General features: G+C 37.3%; 1 protein-coding gene and 1 long non-coding RNA gene across 10 annotated transcripts in view; one reads left to right on the plus strand and one right to left on the minus strand.

Annotated features, from left to right (window-relative positions):
• DENND1A (DENN domain containing 1A) overlaps window positions 1–13,164 on the minus strand; it is a 510,341-nt gene that overhangs the window by 369,329 nt on the left and 127,848 nt on the right. For all 8 annotated transcript variants that reach the window (XM_045043640.1, XM_045043639.1, XM_045043642.1 and 5 more), the window contains exon 3: window positions 10,241–10,284. In XM_045043640.1, coding sequence (XP_044899575.1) covers window positions 10,241–10,284 — 44 coding nt within the window. The remainder of the gene's footprint in view (window positions 1–10,240; window positions 10,285–13,164) is intronic.
• The window catches only part of LOC109493601, a 59,500-nt gene that overhangs the window by 24,070 nt on the left and 22,266 nt on the right, over window positions 1–13,164 (plus strand). The window contains exon 3 of one of the 2 annotated variants that reach the window (XR_002147876.3): window positions 3,155–3,747. The exons of the other annotated variant lie outside the window; for it this stretch is intronic. This is a non-coding gene — a long non-coding RNA (uncharacterized LOC109493601). Of the gene's footprint in view, window positions 1–3,154; window positions 3,748–13,164 lie in introns of those variants that run through there. 2 annotated transcript variants of the gene reach the window in all.

Raw genomic sequence — 13,164 nt, forward strand, 5'->3', positions numbered from 1 at the left:
AACCTTAAAAGCCTCTGCTAGGTAAGATAGGATTCAATAAATGTGGGTTTTGGTTTGTCCTACCTCATTCAAATTCTGAGCCCACGATCACAGTGGGAACGTTATTCAAACAATCATTTATTATTATATAGCAAATATTTGGAATACATATACCCATACACAGTACCAGGTCCTAGAGATATGGACAGGAAGCAAGTAAGATTCCCTGACTTCCTGCCTAGGGGAGGAAGAAGATACATGCATGAAGATACATGCAATAAAGTGTGCTGGGTTTTCTGACAGAAAGTATGGTCAAGGAATAAGGAAGGTACTGTCAGGTTCTACCAAGGGGATGTGGAAGACTCCTCAGAGGTGGTGACATGTGACCTGACTTTTGAGAGATGAGTCAGTATTTATTAGACAAAGTGCCGGGTAAGAATGTTCCAGGAATAAAAGCAACGTGAAACAGTATTATATCACACATTTCACAAGGTTGATATACAAGCAAGTGACTCTGGTCAACTCAATGCTCTTTCAAAGACAATGTTAATTCTTTCATAAATACCATTTCATTTCTACCCACCAATCCCCACTTGCAAATACACACACAGGCACACACCACAGAGTAGTCCAACAGTCTGGGCTTCGTGCTAGTTCACATTTGAAATCTGAAACTGACCAAAGTTGACAGTTTGAAATTATGGTAGCCACAAGACTCTTAACTCTGCTGCATGTAAGTACTTAAAAGATGAAAGCTAACACAATAGTACAAATCACTATATGCAACAAAAAGGGCTAATTCACAAGGACTGTGGGCCCCGTTACTAAATTTCTGGGGTTTTGAACATGGAAAGTCTCAAAACAGATTTCACGACGGAAATGAAATAAATGAAAAATAATTAGTTATTTGAAACCCCTTCATCACCATTACAAGAGTTTCCACATTTTTGGGGCGCCTGGGTGGCGCAGTCGGTTAAGCGTCCGACTTCAGCCAGGTCACGATCTCGCGGTCCGTGAGTTTGAGCCCCGCGTCGGGCTCTGGGCTGATGGCTCAGAGCCTGGAGCCTGTTTCTGATTCTGTGTCTCCCTCTCTCTCTGCTCCTCCCCCGTTCATGCTCTGTCTCTCTCTGTCCCAAAAATAAATAAACGTTGAAAAAAAAAATTAAAAAAAAAAAAAGTTTCCACATTTTCAGTACGTTTTAGAACATAAATACTCAGAAACGGTTTCTGACTATATCTCTTCATCTCTACTTGACAAAGTACTCTCTCTTCCTTTTACGACTTCTCTAAATTTTGCTCTGGAATAGCGCAGGCTTATGAAGGAAAGGTTTTCTAGAATTCTTCTTAGGACCTGTCAAATTCTAGAGGCAAAGCTCATCACATATAACCCTAATACCTGACAAAACAAAAGTACCCAAACCGGGGTAACTGCTACCTTAAATCTGCCCCCTAGAAGGAGGAGGCACTACATGACTATTGGTTATTAGATGCCTGTTCTCATTCTGAGCACTCTTACACATTTCAAAATCACTTAACCCTCACAAAAGTCCTAGGAGGCCTTTACTCTGATTATCTCTAGTTCATAGAGAAGGAAATGACATCCCAAAGAGGTAAATCCCACTAAATGACAGAGCTGGGATTCAAACCCAATCAGTCTAGCTCCAAAGTCCATGCTCTTGATTACCACTGTCATGCACCTGTAGCCTCCTTTCTGGAACCTGGACTCCTTAGCAATTATGTCTGTGTATTACATACTTCACATTCACAATTATTCACGGGCCTGTAATTTATCCTATCTGGTGAAAAGAGTCTCTAACATGGACTACAGTCATTCCTCTACTTGAAGAATTCAGATTGACAGACAATAATATAGTGTAAGGAGTCAATGTTCCAAGTGCTCTCCAAGTGCTGAGATGGAATAACTGATCAGTCAGGGCAAATTTCACAGAGGAAGTGATATAAAGCAGGGCAATTAATGCTGAACAGAAGTATACCTGGGGGATACCTGGTGGGAGCTTGAAGAAGGCATTTCAACCATAAAAACAGCTTGGGCAAAAACAGAAGTGGGAGAAAGCAAACCATGTTGGGAAACAGTGAGGTGTTCTATGTCTGCTTATAAAGTGAAAAGTGGTAGGACAGCAGGCTGGAGGCTGAGTCAAGGTCAGGCTGTGAAGGGCCTTAAATCCAAGTTAAGAAAGATTTGGTGTCAATCTTGAAGGCACCAGGGAACCATCAAGAGTTTTGACTAAAGAGAAATGGTGTGATTTGACGTAGGTTTTAGAAAATTATCTTTGGCCATCTTATGGAGGGTTGTGATTATAAGGACATTGGGTTGTAGGCCATTAGGAAGAGTCCACATGAGAGAAGTTGAGAGTTGAATGCAGAGAGAAATGGCACACCAGGGAGACTGGAGAGCACCTTAGGAGGGATAATGAATGAGACTGGATGACTACAGACTTGCCCTATGTGTAACAGACTGGTTACGTGAGGCTAAAGTTAAGACTCAGACTACAACTCTCAAAAACAGCCACAGTCCATTTAGTCATAATCATGGAGTAACTCACCAGAAACAAGACCATCCAATAGTATTCACAGATGTCTAAAATTTAGTGGGGCTTTTTTGGAGCCAGAATAAAACCAGAAGAACACTTCTAATAAGAATGTGTAAGTAAGGATTGCATAATTACCATTTCCTGGCGTTAGATTCAAGTAAGTAGTAGTACAACGTAGCTGCATAGCCTGGCGCGCTTTCAGAAAGAATAGCTCAGAAAGAATTTGTCTTTTTAATGAGTTCCTTCTATATAACTGTAACAGCTGGGGAGTGACCAAATTGGGAAGAAATCTTCAACTTAAAAGAAAAGCCTTAAGTCAGAAAATGTATCAATTTTTCAATTGAGTTCAGCTACATGTTTAAGGTTTTGAAATACAGTTTTCATTAAGAAGTCAGCCCAACCCTATCCCATTCTTAAAGTCACCCTTTTCTGGAAATGGGGGAGAGGGGGAAACTCATGATATAGATATGACAGGATAACTGCTCTTATATACAAGGTGGCTTTCTCTTCAGCACACACTTTAACAAGCATGAATTTTGACATTCATCCAAGGTGATAAATTTGACTTGTAACAACACTGGGAGAAATAAAAGCAACACGTGACAGATTTTTTTTTTTTTTAGGATTATTGTTTACCCATCCGTGAACTTATACTCGAAAAAACATTAAAACCAAGACAATCATCAAGAACAGGACACTCTTAAACATATACAAGGAAGCAGATGTTTAATCTGGATTGCATTTATACATCTGCAATCTATCAATGAATCTTTTCAAAATCTGTAATGTGGTCCATCAAAATGGCTACACTGGATGGCAATCGTGGATACTGACGCACTACTTGAAGAAAGCTGCTTCAGCGGGGTGCTCTGTTGCTATTATGCTAAACGATCACCTCCTAGGGTCTAAAGAGATTGAGAGTTTATATCTGTGGATGAGAAAATTATATTTCCATCTACAGTCCCAGACTGCCAAGTTACTAAGAAATATGGAAACGGACCTTTTTGAGCAAGAGGTGGAAAAATCCGTAAATCAACAGTGACTCTTGGAAAAAGCACACATCTAAAACAAACTTAAAAGATGATCTTTAAGGGCAGCTTCAGGACTTTCCACTTGGGTTTCTCTGTACTACTCTGATTAACTTCATTACCTTCTACAGCGTCATAACACAAAGGACAAGAAATTGGAGGAATGTGATTACATGGTGGCATCCCTACCCAAAGGTCCTAGTTTTCAGAGACATCCCCAATTTCTGGTCATGCCATTGTTCTAACAGTCCAACAAAACAACCCCTGTAGCCTACCAGACCGTAAGGTCTAGACCCCTACTAGACCCCATTACCCCGGTAGCCTACTAGACACTAAGGTCCTTCAGGGGAAAGATGGAATCTACTACTTCTCTCTTCTTTACCTGCTACGGTATCTGGCTCACAGTGTGCAGACACTACACTTATCAATCTCTCATTCAATTAATGCATAAAATCAAATCTAGTCTCCCAGTTTCTGCCATCAAAGGCACAAGGGGGAAAAAAAATCAGAAAATGCAGCCACTTATAAGTTAGTCTTTTAAAGGTCAGGTTGTAGAGCCATTTAAAAAAAAATTTGTTTTAACATTTATTTATTTTTGAGGCAGAGAGAGGAAGAGCATGAACAGGGGAGGGTCAGAGAAAGAGGGAGACACAGAATCTGAAATGGGCTCCAGGCTCTGAGCTGTCAGCACAGAGCCTGACGCGGGGCTCCAACTCACGGACTGCAAGATCATGACCTGAGCCGAAGTTGGATGCTTAACCAACTGAGCCACCCAGGTGCCCCTGTAGAGCCATTTTAAAGTGTGATCTATTTGACCCTTTGGCTGAGATTCAAATGAATCAATATATTCTGTTCCCATGTATATGGTTTCCAGGACCAAACTTGACCTCACCATTTAAAGTGGATCAAATCTGAGCAGATTATATGAGCAGATTGGAAGTATGACAGCACCCACACCTTGGAGAACAATGGGGGTGGGGGGGAAGGAAGCTCAAGTTTCCAAGAGAAATGGGATATACCCAGGTCTGATTCTACTCTTTGTGAGTTTGGTGAAAGCAAGGCCCAAAGTCTCAATTCCAATTTGAAGATTCTACAGCTTAGATAAGTCACTATAGAAAGACTGGCAGAATCCTTCTGGAATCAACGTCACATTTTATGCAAACCAGGCGCACAGCAGTGTGGTTCTCCACCTAACAATAATGAGAAAAATCAAATTGTGTCATTTGTTTTAAATCTTGTGTGAATATTACACACGTGTGTCATATTATATAATGTCAGTATGAGACTTCCTTTCACAGTAACAGAAAATTTAGGAGCTGTGGACTATATCTGTAATTTTCTGTATTATTATATATTATATTGTTACTATATCTGTATTCTTTCAATGAATCAGGGCATGAACAAGTTTTGAATAGAAATGTTTAGTCTCTGGCTTATCAAGATTTAGAAAAAAAAATAACACAAAAGTTTTTAAACAGGAGCTCACCAAAAGAACTGAGGCCATCACCAACATACAGGTAGTTTAAGTCTTGAGTAAATATTATCTCTGTTGTCTTTCTAATCAGAATCTTCCAAACCATTTACATAGGTTACACTATGAATAATTGTGAGCTTAAAAAATGTTTTCTTTAGAGCATACCTGAAGTATGAACAGATGAAAACTCCATATTTAAGCAATTACACGCAACTCACAAATGCCAATTTCCATCACAATTAGCCTAAGTTATGCAACATATTTTTGTTCCTTTTTAGTATATAGGTGATGTATGTTTTTATAATTTGCTTAACTGCCTATAGTGAAATTTTAAAATCACACAGACCATATAAAACCATAAAAGAAAGGGTACCTTTTTATTTTTCCCAGTGTCCCATGTTTCTACATTGCTTATAGAGCTTGTACAAGAAACACTGTTAGTTTCTATATAAAGATTTCCATAAAATTTTTATAGTTTCTATAAATGCATAAAGATTGTTGGTTTCATTATAACCTCTGTTTCAGTGCCAGTGGAAAGAAAAATTACCTGCAACTCTAAACAGCGAACTATATAAATAGGGTGAGTAAGGGTGCTCAGACCTCTATTCAAAAACCTCTAAGACACTGGCTATATTTCACCAAAATATAGATGAGCACACTGGAGAAGCAACTTCTTGTACACCCCCTCTAAGCACTACTCTTGGAACAAACAGGCTGTAAAAAGTGCAACTGTGAGAACAAATTATTAATTCTTCATGTTTTAGGACAAGAGGTAATCGTATTATAACTAACATGTTTTAAAATGGTATGTGTAATGCCTATTACACTTGACATATTACAAGGCTATTTATGGTAATCTTCTGATAGGTTACCATAGCTTTACTCCAAATTATCCCATAGTACATGTTATAATTACTAAAGGCCCTTTTTAATCTGGAAAAGCATATAATGTTTTGAAACCAAAGATGGGATTTTGATGAGAATGGGTGACCATAATTTGCTAACATGTTAACTATCCTTTCCTCCCTTAATTCAATTAGTATTCATTAAAACTACACTAATCACAATGAATAAAGTTTTACCAATTATTTCCATAATTATGAATGAATACAGTAAACAGAATAATTATAAATCTACTTAATTAACTACAGGCTGTTTCCAACAAAAAAAGGTATTCATGTTTTGTATTTTATTTTTAACGCTAGATTGACATGCTGATATCTTTGAGAACCATTTCTAGAAATGAAAAATAATCTTACTGCGATTCTGGTCTTTTTTAACAAATTTTTCTATGGTCCAGGCTTTATTAAGAACTTCATCATCTAAACCTGGAGTGAGAGATTGAAAAGAATGTGGTTTAAGCTACCAAAACCAAAGTAACCAAAAAATCATATCTGTGATTTTGGAATGTTAACACCACCCGCCCCCCCCCCCAACCAAAAAAAAATTTAGACTACTTCATATTACGCTTAGGGACACAATTTTTTAAATTCCTTAAATACGCTGTTACAAGATTTATTTTTTTAAATGCAGGATTCAAGTCAGGATCCTATCAATGTTGATGTTTTAGTACTTAAACCAGCTAAGCATTCAACAAAAGCAGATGAATAAATAATGTGAACTCTGAGAAGCCCTTGCTTTTGCCTTTTTGGTTTGTTCCTCTATTTTCAAAAATACAGGAATTGCATGTCTTTCCGGAATTAACAAAGCCTATACTTTCAGGTTTCAAGATAGCAGGCTTACCAGATTTTAAATGAAATATTGAGTGCTACAGTGATTTAATGGTTTTAAACCATAGATGTCGTTGCGGTCTGAGGGTGTCACAGACAACTTAAGGAAGAAAAAAAAAATGGGGCACAGAGAAATCACTTTGTCAGTAATTACAATCAAGAGTCCTAAGATGTGGCTCAGGCTGCTCATTACTTCTTCTTTCTGAATCGAGACCCTTATTTACATTTCAGATTACATTTTTTATGAAACAGTAAGATCTATCAGAGCTGAGAGGAGCGAAATAATGAGGGGAAAACATTTTAATAAAACGTGTTGGGTCTGCATTACTTCCGTGTCAGAAAGAAAGGCTACTTCTGTAGTGATGGATCATTTATTCTGCTTCTAAACGAGAAGCAAAAAGATGAAACTGATGAACTTTTACTGCCCATTTGTCTTTAGCAGACAATTAAGACAGAGAAGATCAAAATGGATTATCATACCACGCAGACAACTGGCCCAACAGTAATACATCTCCGGGACCACAGATTTGTAACTCTCTTTTATCCCTCCCCTTTCTTCTTACTTCTTTTTCCACTCTAAAGGCAGTGCTAGCTTTGTGGCTCAAGGAGAGCCAAAAGGCTGGTCATCATTATTCAGTCACAGATGTCAATCTAACCTCCCTTTTTTCTCAGTTTCTAAAGCAGTGAGCCACAATAATTTGTGACAGATTCTTTTACTGTAAGGTACAAAGAACACACAGAATAAAACATCTAGCAGCAGCAAGTGTCTCTGATCAAGTGTGCTGGTACATGGGAAATACACTATATGTAAAAACAAGCACTGGTAGGTTAGGCGAATGAGGAGGAAAACTGGAGGAGGGAATTTTGTGTGCGTGCCTATGTAGTAACAAGCACTATGCTTTGTGGTGAATTAGCTCCCATATTCCTTACGGATTACATCATAAATGTTTTAATACTAGAAATGTTGTCTAGATCAAGCACATATTCAGCATTTAAGGTTTCTATGGAATAAAACATTTCTAAGAACCCTTTAATATATAGCACACCAAGGGGAAAGATAATTTGGTTTAATCCAAAAAATGCTGAGAAGAGGAGGAAAAAATAGAACATTGGCACCCAACTGATAAAAAGGTAAATAAGAAACATGCAGGTCTCATTCCCTTGACCATCCAATCAACTGTCAAATCAATTTCTGGGAACGTGGAGGTAACTTCCCCAAAAGCAAAGCAGACCTTTCATTCACCCTTCGTTCTCGAGTTATATGTGATAAGGAAGGGAAACCACGTATGCCGACTTGGAAGAAATGTTAAATAAGACTCTCCTAAGTCTGCATCCAGCCCATGAGTACCGTCCTCCAAATTTTAACATTATGTTAACAGATCTAAACAAAGAAAACAAGTAACTATCCTGTGAATACTTTAAAATAGCTGAAAATCATCATTTTTTTAGGTTCTTACCGTAATTTTAAATTATTCCAACTTCAACATACGAAATACTTGTGATAACATCCATTAACCAAAGTAAAGGGAACTAAGTTCATAACATAATATTTAATCTCTAAACTGAGTTTCACATGCAACAGAAGAGTATTTCTCTATATACACACACATACTGTATATATGGGCACTGTACATACATATGTGTATATACACATATGTGCCTCCCAAACATACAAACATATACTCAGAAAAACAAACATGGGAAGGTAAATACCAAATTGTCATAGTGGTTATCTCTGAGTAAAAACTATAGGTGAATTACGTTTGCTTTCTTTTCATTCTTTTTTAAACTTATTGCTGATTTACCCATATTTCCTAAGTATTTTGTCATGAACATACTACCCATGTGATTTTTAAAAGTTACACCAAAAAGAGGAAATAGTCATTCTGGTCAAAAAGTTTCAGATATAGCAAGAAACTATGTTTAAAGGAATAGATGCAGATGTTAACCATTTTATTTTCAGGTTTGTCCCACAAAATTTTCTCTTGTTGGCTAATTCAGAACCTGGGACCACAAAGGTTATTTACCTAGACAAAAGATTTTAGAATTATGATTTTCTTAAGAGCTACGGACTCAAGTCTATTCAGAACCACACTTTGAGATTTTTCACTCTTTAGACATTGTTTGATGAAAAAAATTATTAATAATGAGGTCTTATAATCTTTGGATTGTGCAGTTTAAATCCAATGGGTTCAATCAATCACACAGCAATTTAAGGCAAGATAAAAATGTAACTCTCCTGTTGGAAGACGAAGCAAGGGTTAGAGAAGATTAGTATTTTTAAAATCTCATTCAAGAGTCTTGAGATCACACACAAAGCAAACCATACCAGTTCTCTTGGGTTCTTGTACAATAAAATCTCATTACAAAGCATCTCATTATACTGATTATCCAGTTATATTCCTGGTCACATTATGTCCCCTGTATTCATAAAGATGTCTCAGATACCTTGCCCTCTATATAACAGGCCACATTGCAAAGGTGTTACGACTATTGTACTGGATATTTCTATACCATTGTACTTATCCTCATTCAAGGACATTTTTTAATGGACAAAATTCAATGGAGGTACTTCAGAAACATGTTTTTATTGTGTACAATATTCTACATGTGAAAGACCTTATAATTGTTTTACTCAGTGTAATCAAGGATGCTTCTATCTTGAAATGGCTTTAAAAAGCATCCCAACTTGCTTACTTGAACTAAAAATGTAAGATGCCCCCCAAAGAGCTATAAAACATCTCTAATATTTCTTAAGATAGACACTGGAATCCAGAATGTATAACCCGGATCTAATTATCAAGAGTAGAGCAACATCACAACTTCAGCGCTATTCTGTGACTAAAATATTTCCTTTCACTTCACTCCATGCTTGCGGGATACAGGAAATTCGAGATGGCAGGGCCAACCAACCAACCTCAACTTTCACTACCATCATTAGAACTAACCTCACCCTGAAGACCGTTCCTGAATGCGTATCTTCTTCTTGGAGTACTACCGTAACACACAGCTTCATAATCTATTTCAAATTCCAGGAAATGTTATAAACTTCCCTCCACATCCTCTCTTTTTTTGTTATGCTGGTTCTTGACTGCTTAAATAGCATTTAAATAAATAATAAATAAATAAATAAATAAATAAATAAATAAATAAATAAAGTTCACAGGCAGCCCAAAAAGGATTTCCTAATGAACTGCAGACTACAGCATACCTCAAAGTAAAAAGTAAAAATTTGTGATAGATTTTTCTTCCTTACTTTTTGTGCATTTGTTCCTGAAGGTTAACACCCCAAATCTAGCACCAATATTTTCAATCCGATACCTCATCTGTTTTTACTTTTTGTCTTGGGTTCCTAATTGCTATTTCTCTTCCCTCTAAAAATTCATTTATCTCTTTCAGTAAAAAGAACAGTAATAATATGTTGAACAACTCTGAAATAAATTTTGTCATGTAAAAAATTAATTACGCATTCCGAACCTGGTCACTGTAGTCCTCCGGGAATTGCCTCTGCACCTCAGGATCTGTAAATAATTGACAGATAATATTAATTGGCTTTGGATTAGTGAGCAAGCAGAGGATCACACATTAATATTTGATCAGAAGATGATAGCAGCCCTGGCAGGGGATCCAAGGGGGGCAGCTGAGGCTGCTATGTTGATGAGCACAAGGACGGACTCGGCAAGGCACTCCCATTACCCTCCTCCAGAAATATAAAAAAGAAAAATTCTGAAGACCTGATGCTACTGTTAACTTTAGACTATTACCTAATGCAAAAATCTTGCCCGCTGCAAATTGCACTCAATATATTTTTCCAAAGAAAATGAGTCTTAAACCTGGCTTGACTTTTTTTTCTCTAATCAGAAGCCTCCTTTTCACAGTTACAGATGTGGGCTTGATAAACCACCTTAAACACCAGTTTCAGATTGCATGCGTGTGTGTGTGTGTGTGTGTGTGTTGGCGGGGGTTGGGGGGAGTAAGAGAAGAATTCTTTCAAGGAACAAATGCAAAACTCTTTGCTTTTCAAAATAAAATATACCCTTAGCAAAACACTCATGAACTCTTGAAAATACAGATAAAACCAGATGAAGTTTTCTTCAAAACAGAACCAAACAATAGACTTTTGGCTTGGCAGTGCAGACAAAATATCATGAAATGAGATATTATGTTCTACTGAACATAACAAGACTTGCATAGAAACTTTAAAAATACATAGGTGAAAACACCTTTTATGACCATCTGTTTAAAATGGAATTAACAAAGGGTTCACTTGATTCCTCAATCATAATTGCAGGATAATCCAATGCCATCGTCTGTAAGTCAATACAGAAGTGTACTAATTAAAAGCTATTAGCACTCCATTTGCTATTGATTAGGAAAACATTCAATCTTTTGTAATAAGAGTAATACTTGGTTCCTCAGAGACACATTATGGGGGAGTGATAATAATATTACATATTTGAGAAATCACATATCAGTGCAAAGGCTTGTGGAAAAGCATAATATTTGAGGGTCCCCTCGCACACTGATCACAAAATACACTACTTGGTTTTCATAGCGATCTTTTTTTTTTCATAACTACCTTTTAAAACATCAATTTACTTCTCGATGAGTGAATCCACATTAAAAGTTAAAACCCTCCAAATCACAACACAACAATGCAGCCAAGAACCTTTCTGCAGCAAAGAATCAAAAAGGGAGAAAACAAAGAGCCTATTCACATACTACATTTAAACCCTAGAAATACCAGTTTTCAAGTCATTCAAGTCAATGGATGTTATTTTTTCAAAACCCAAGACTAGTAACAAAAGCAGGAATATTCAAAAGGGCATACCAAAAAAACAAAGCTTCCACCAATGGGTGATGCAAAAAAGCTGAAACTATTTGTAGACCATTTCAACTCTTCTTGAAGGATCTTCTGGTTGACTTACAAACTGGGGACCAATTTCCTTCTTAACCTTCATCTGCAAGTAGTAGATGGGACAAAGGACCCGTGTAGACTGTGACCAGCAGAATTCTGGAGTGACCCCCTCTGAGGTACTGTGCACAGCTGCCCCAGTAAGCCTGAGGAAGAAGCTGTTGCTTCTCTCTGGCCGGAAGGGCTGAAATCACTCAAGAACTTGGCCCTCTTGGGACAGGAGGCCAGAGGGCGCTAACGGTGTGGGCTGAGCAGCACTAGGTCTACAGGGAAGAATTAGTCAGCAGGATGCAAAGATACAGCCAGATGCCTATCAAACCTCTCAAAGTGTGCTGCTGGGGTGGGGGTGGGGAGAGCTTCCGTAAGAGGCAGTGGTTCCAATTCCTAAAACATACGTACGTCACCCTGGTGCCGAAAACAACTGGCATATTAGGATTTAAAATTTGCGCCCAAGACTGAAACAAAAATGCACTTGTAAGCAAGCCACTGAGGGAAATGGTGAAAAACAAGTTCAGAAAGCCACAAAATAATCTAAGGCTTCTTTTTCTTCCAACTGTCATGTGATTAACACTCTTTAACCAGAAAACCTCATATAGAAATGAGTCACATATACATCTTTAATATCATGTCCTCTTTCTTGCAGTAGTTGATGCTTCTCAGGAACCACAAAAATACTCATGAAAATAAAGATGGCAAAAAACACAAAGACTTATCTTTTTATCACCATTCTCTGAGGGGACAAATATCAAAAACCAAAATTTGTGATATATTCTTCAAGTTAAAAAATAAGTTTCCTACTCATGGGTGGGAGAAGGAAGGTTCTTACATCCTTGGTCAACTACGTTAATAAGAAACTACATTAATAATTAGAAAATGTATTTTACTCATATATGCAGTCTAGAACTTTAAAACGAGAAGAAAGCATAGATAAAAAGAAAACTCAACTTATTTTAATATACTAACGGTAAAGATGACCATGAGTGCCAAGATGGAACTCATCCAAATCATGCCATCCTCAACACTGCCTCAGTGGTAGTCATAATCACCATCATCATCAAATTCCTTCAACTGTCCTCAGACTAACCCCAAAGTGAGATGCCCAGAGTTTTACAGAATCACGTTCCAAGAGAATACATGGATTATTATTTACTATGATCCAAGCATAAAGCTTGTGCTTTCCTTTAAGGCCTTGAGGGTGACAAAAGCAAACTTCAAGGGTTCTTAACATTCTCTAAAGCAATATTTTTTTTTTAAAGCGGAATGGGGGCAGATAGGGAGGGCAATGCTTTTTAAAACCCAAAGCCCAACCTACTAAGTCCCATTCAATTAGCTAAAGATCCGATCTGATAAAACACTATGAAAGGAATTTTGTAAAAATTAACAAAAAATACGAAAATAATTGATTTGCGTTTCCTTAAAATGTCTATTTTGCACAGTAGAGTGAAATCCTCTTTTTTCACATTGAGTCGATCATAATGCCATAATG

The sequence above is a fragment of the Felis catus genome, chromosome D4 (genome assembly GCF_018350175.1).
Source record: "Felis catus isolate Fca126 chromosome D4, F.catus_Fca126_mat1.0, whole genome shotgun sequence".
NCBI lineage: Eukaryota > Metazoa > Chordata > Mammalia > Carnivora > Felidae > Felis > Felis catus.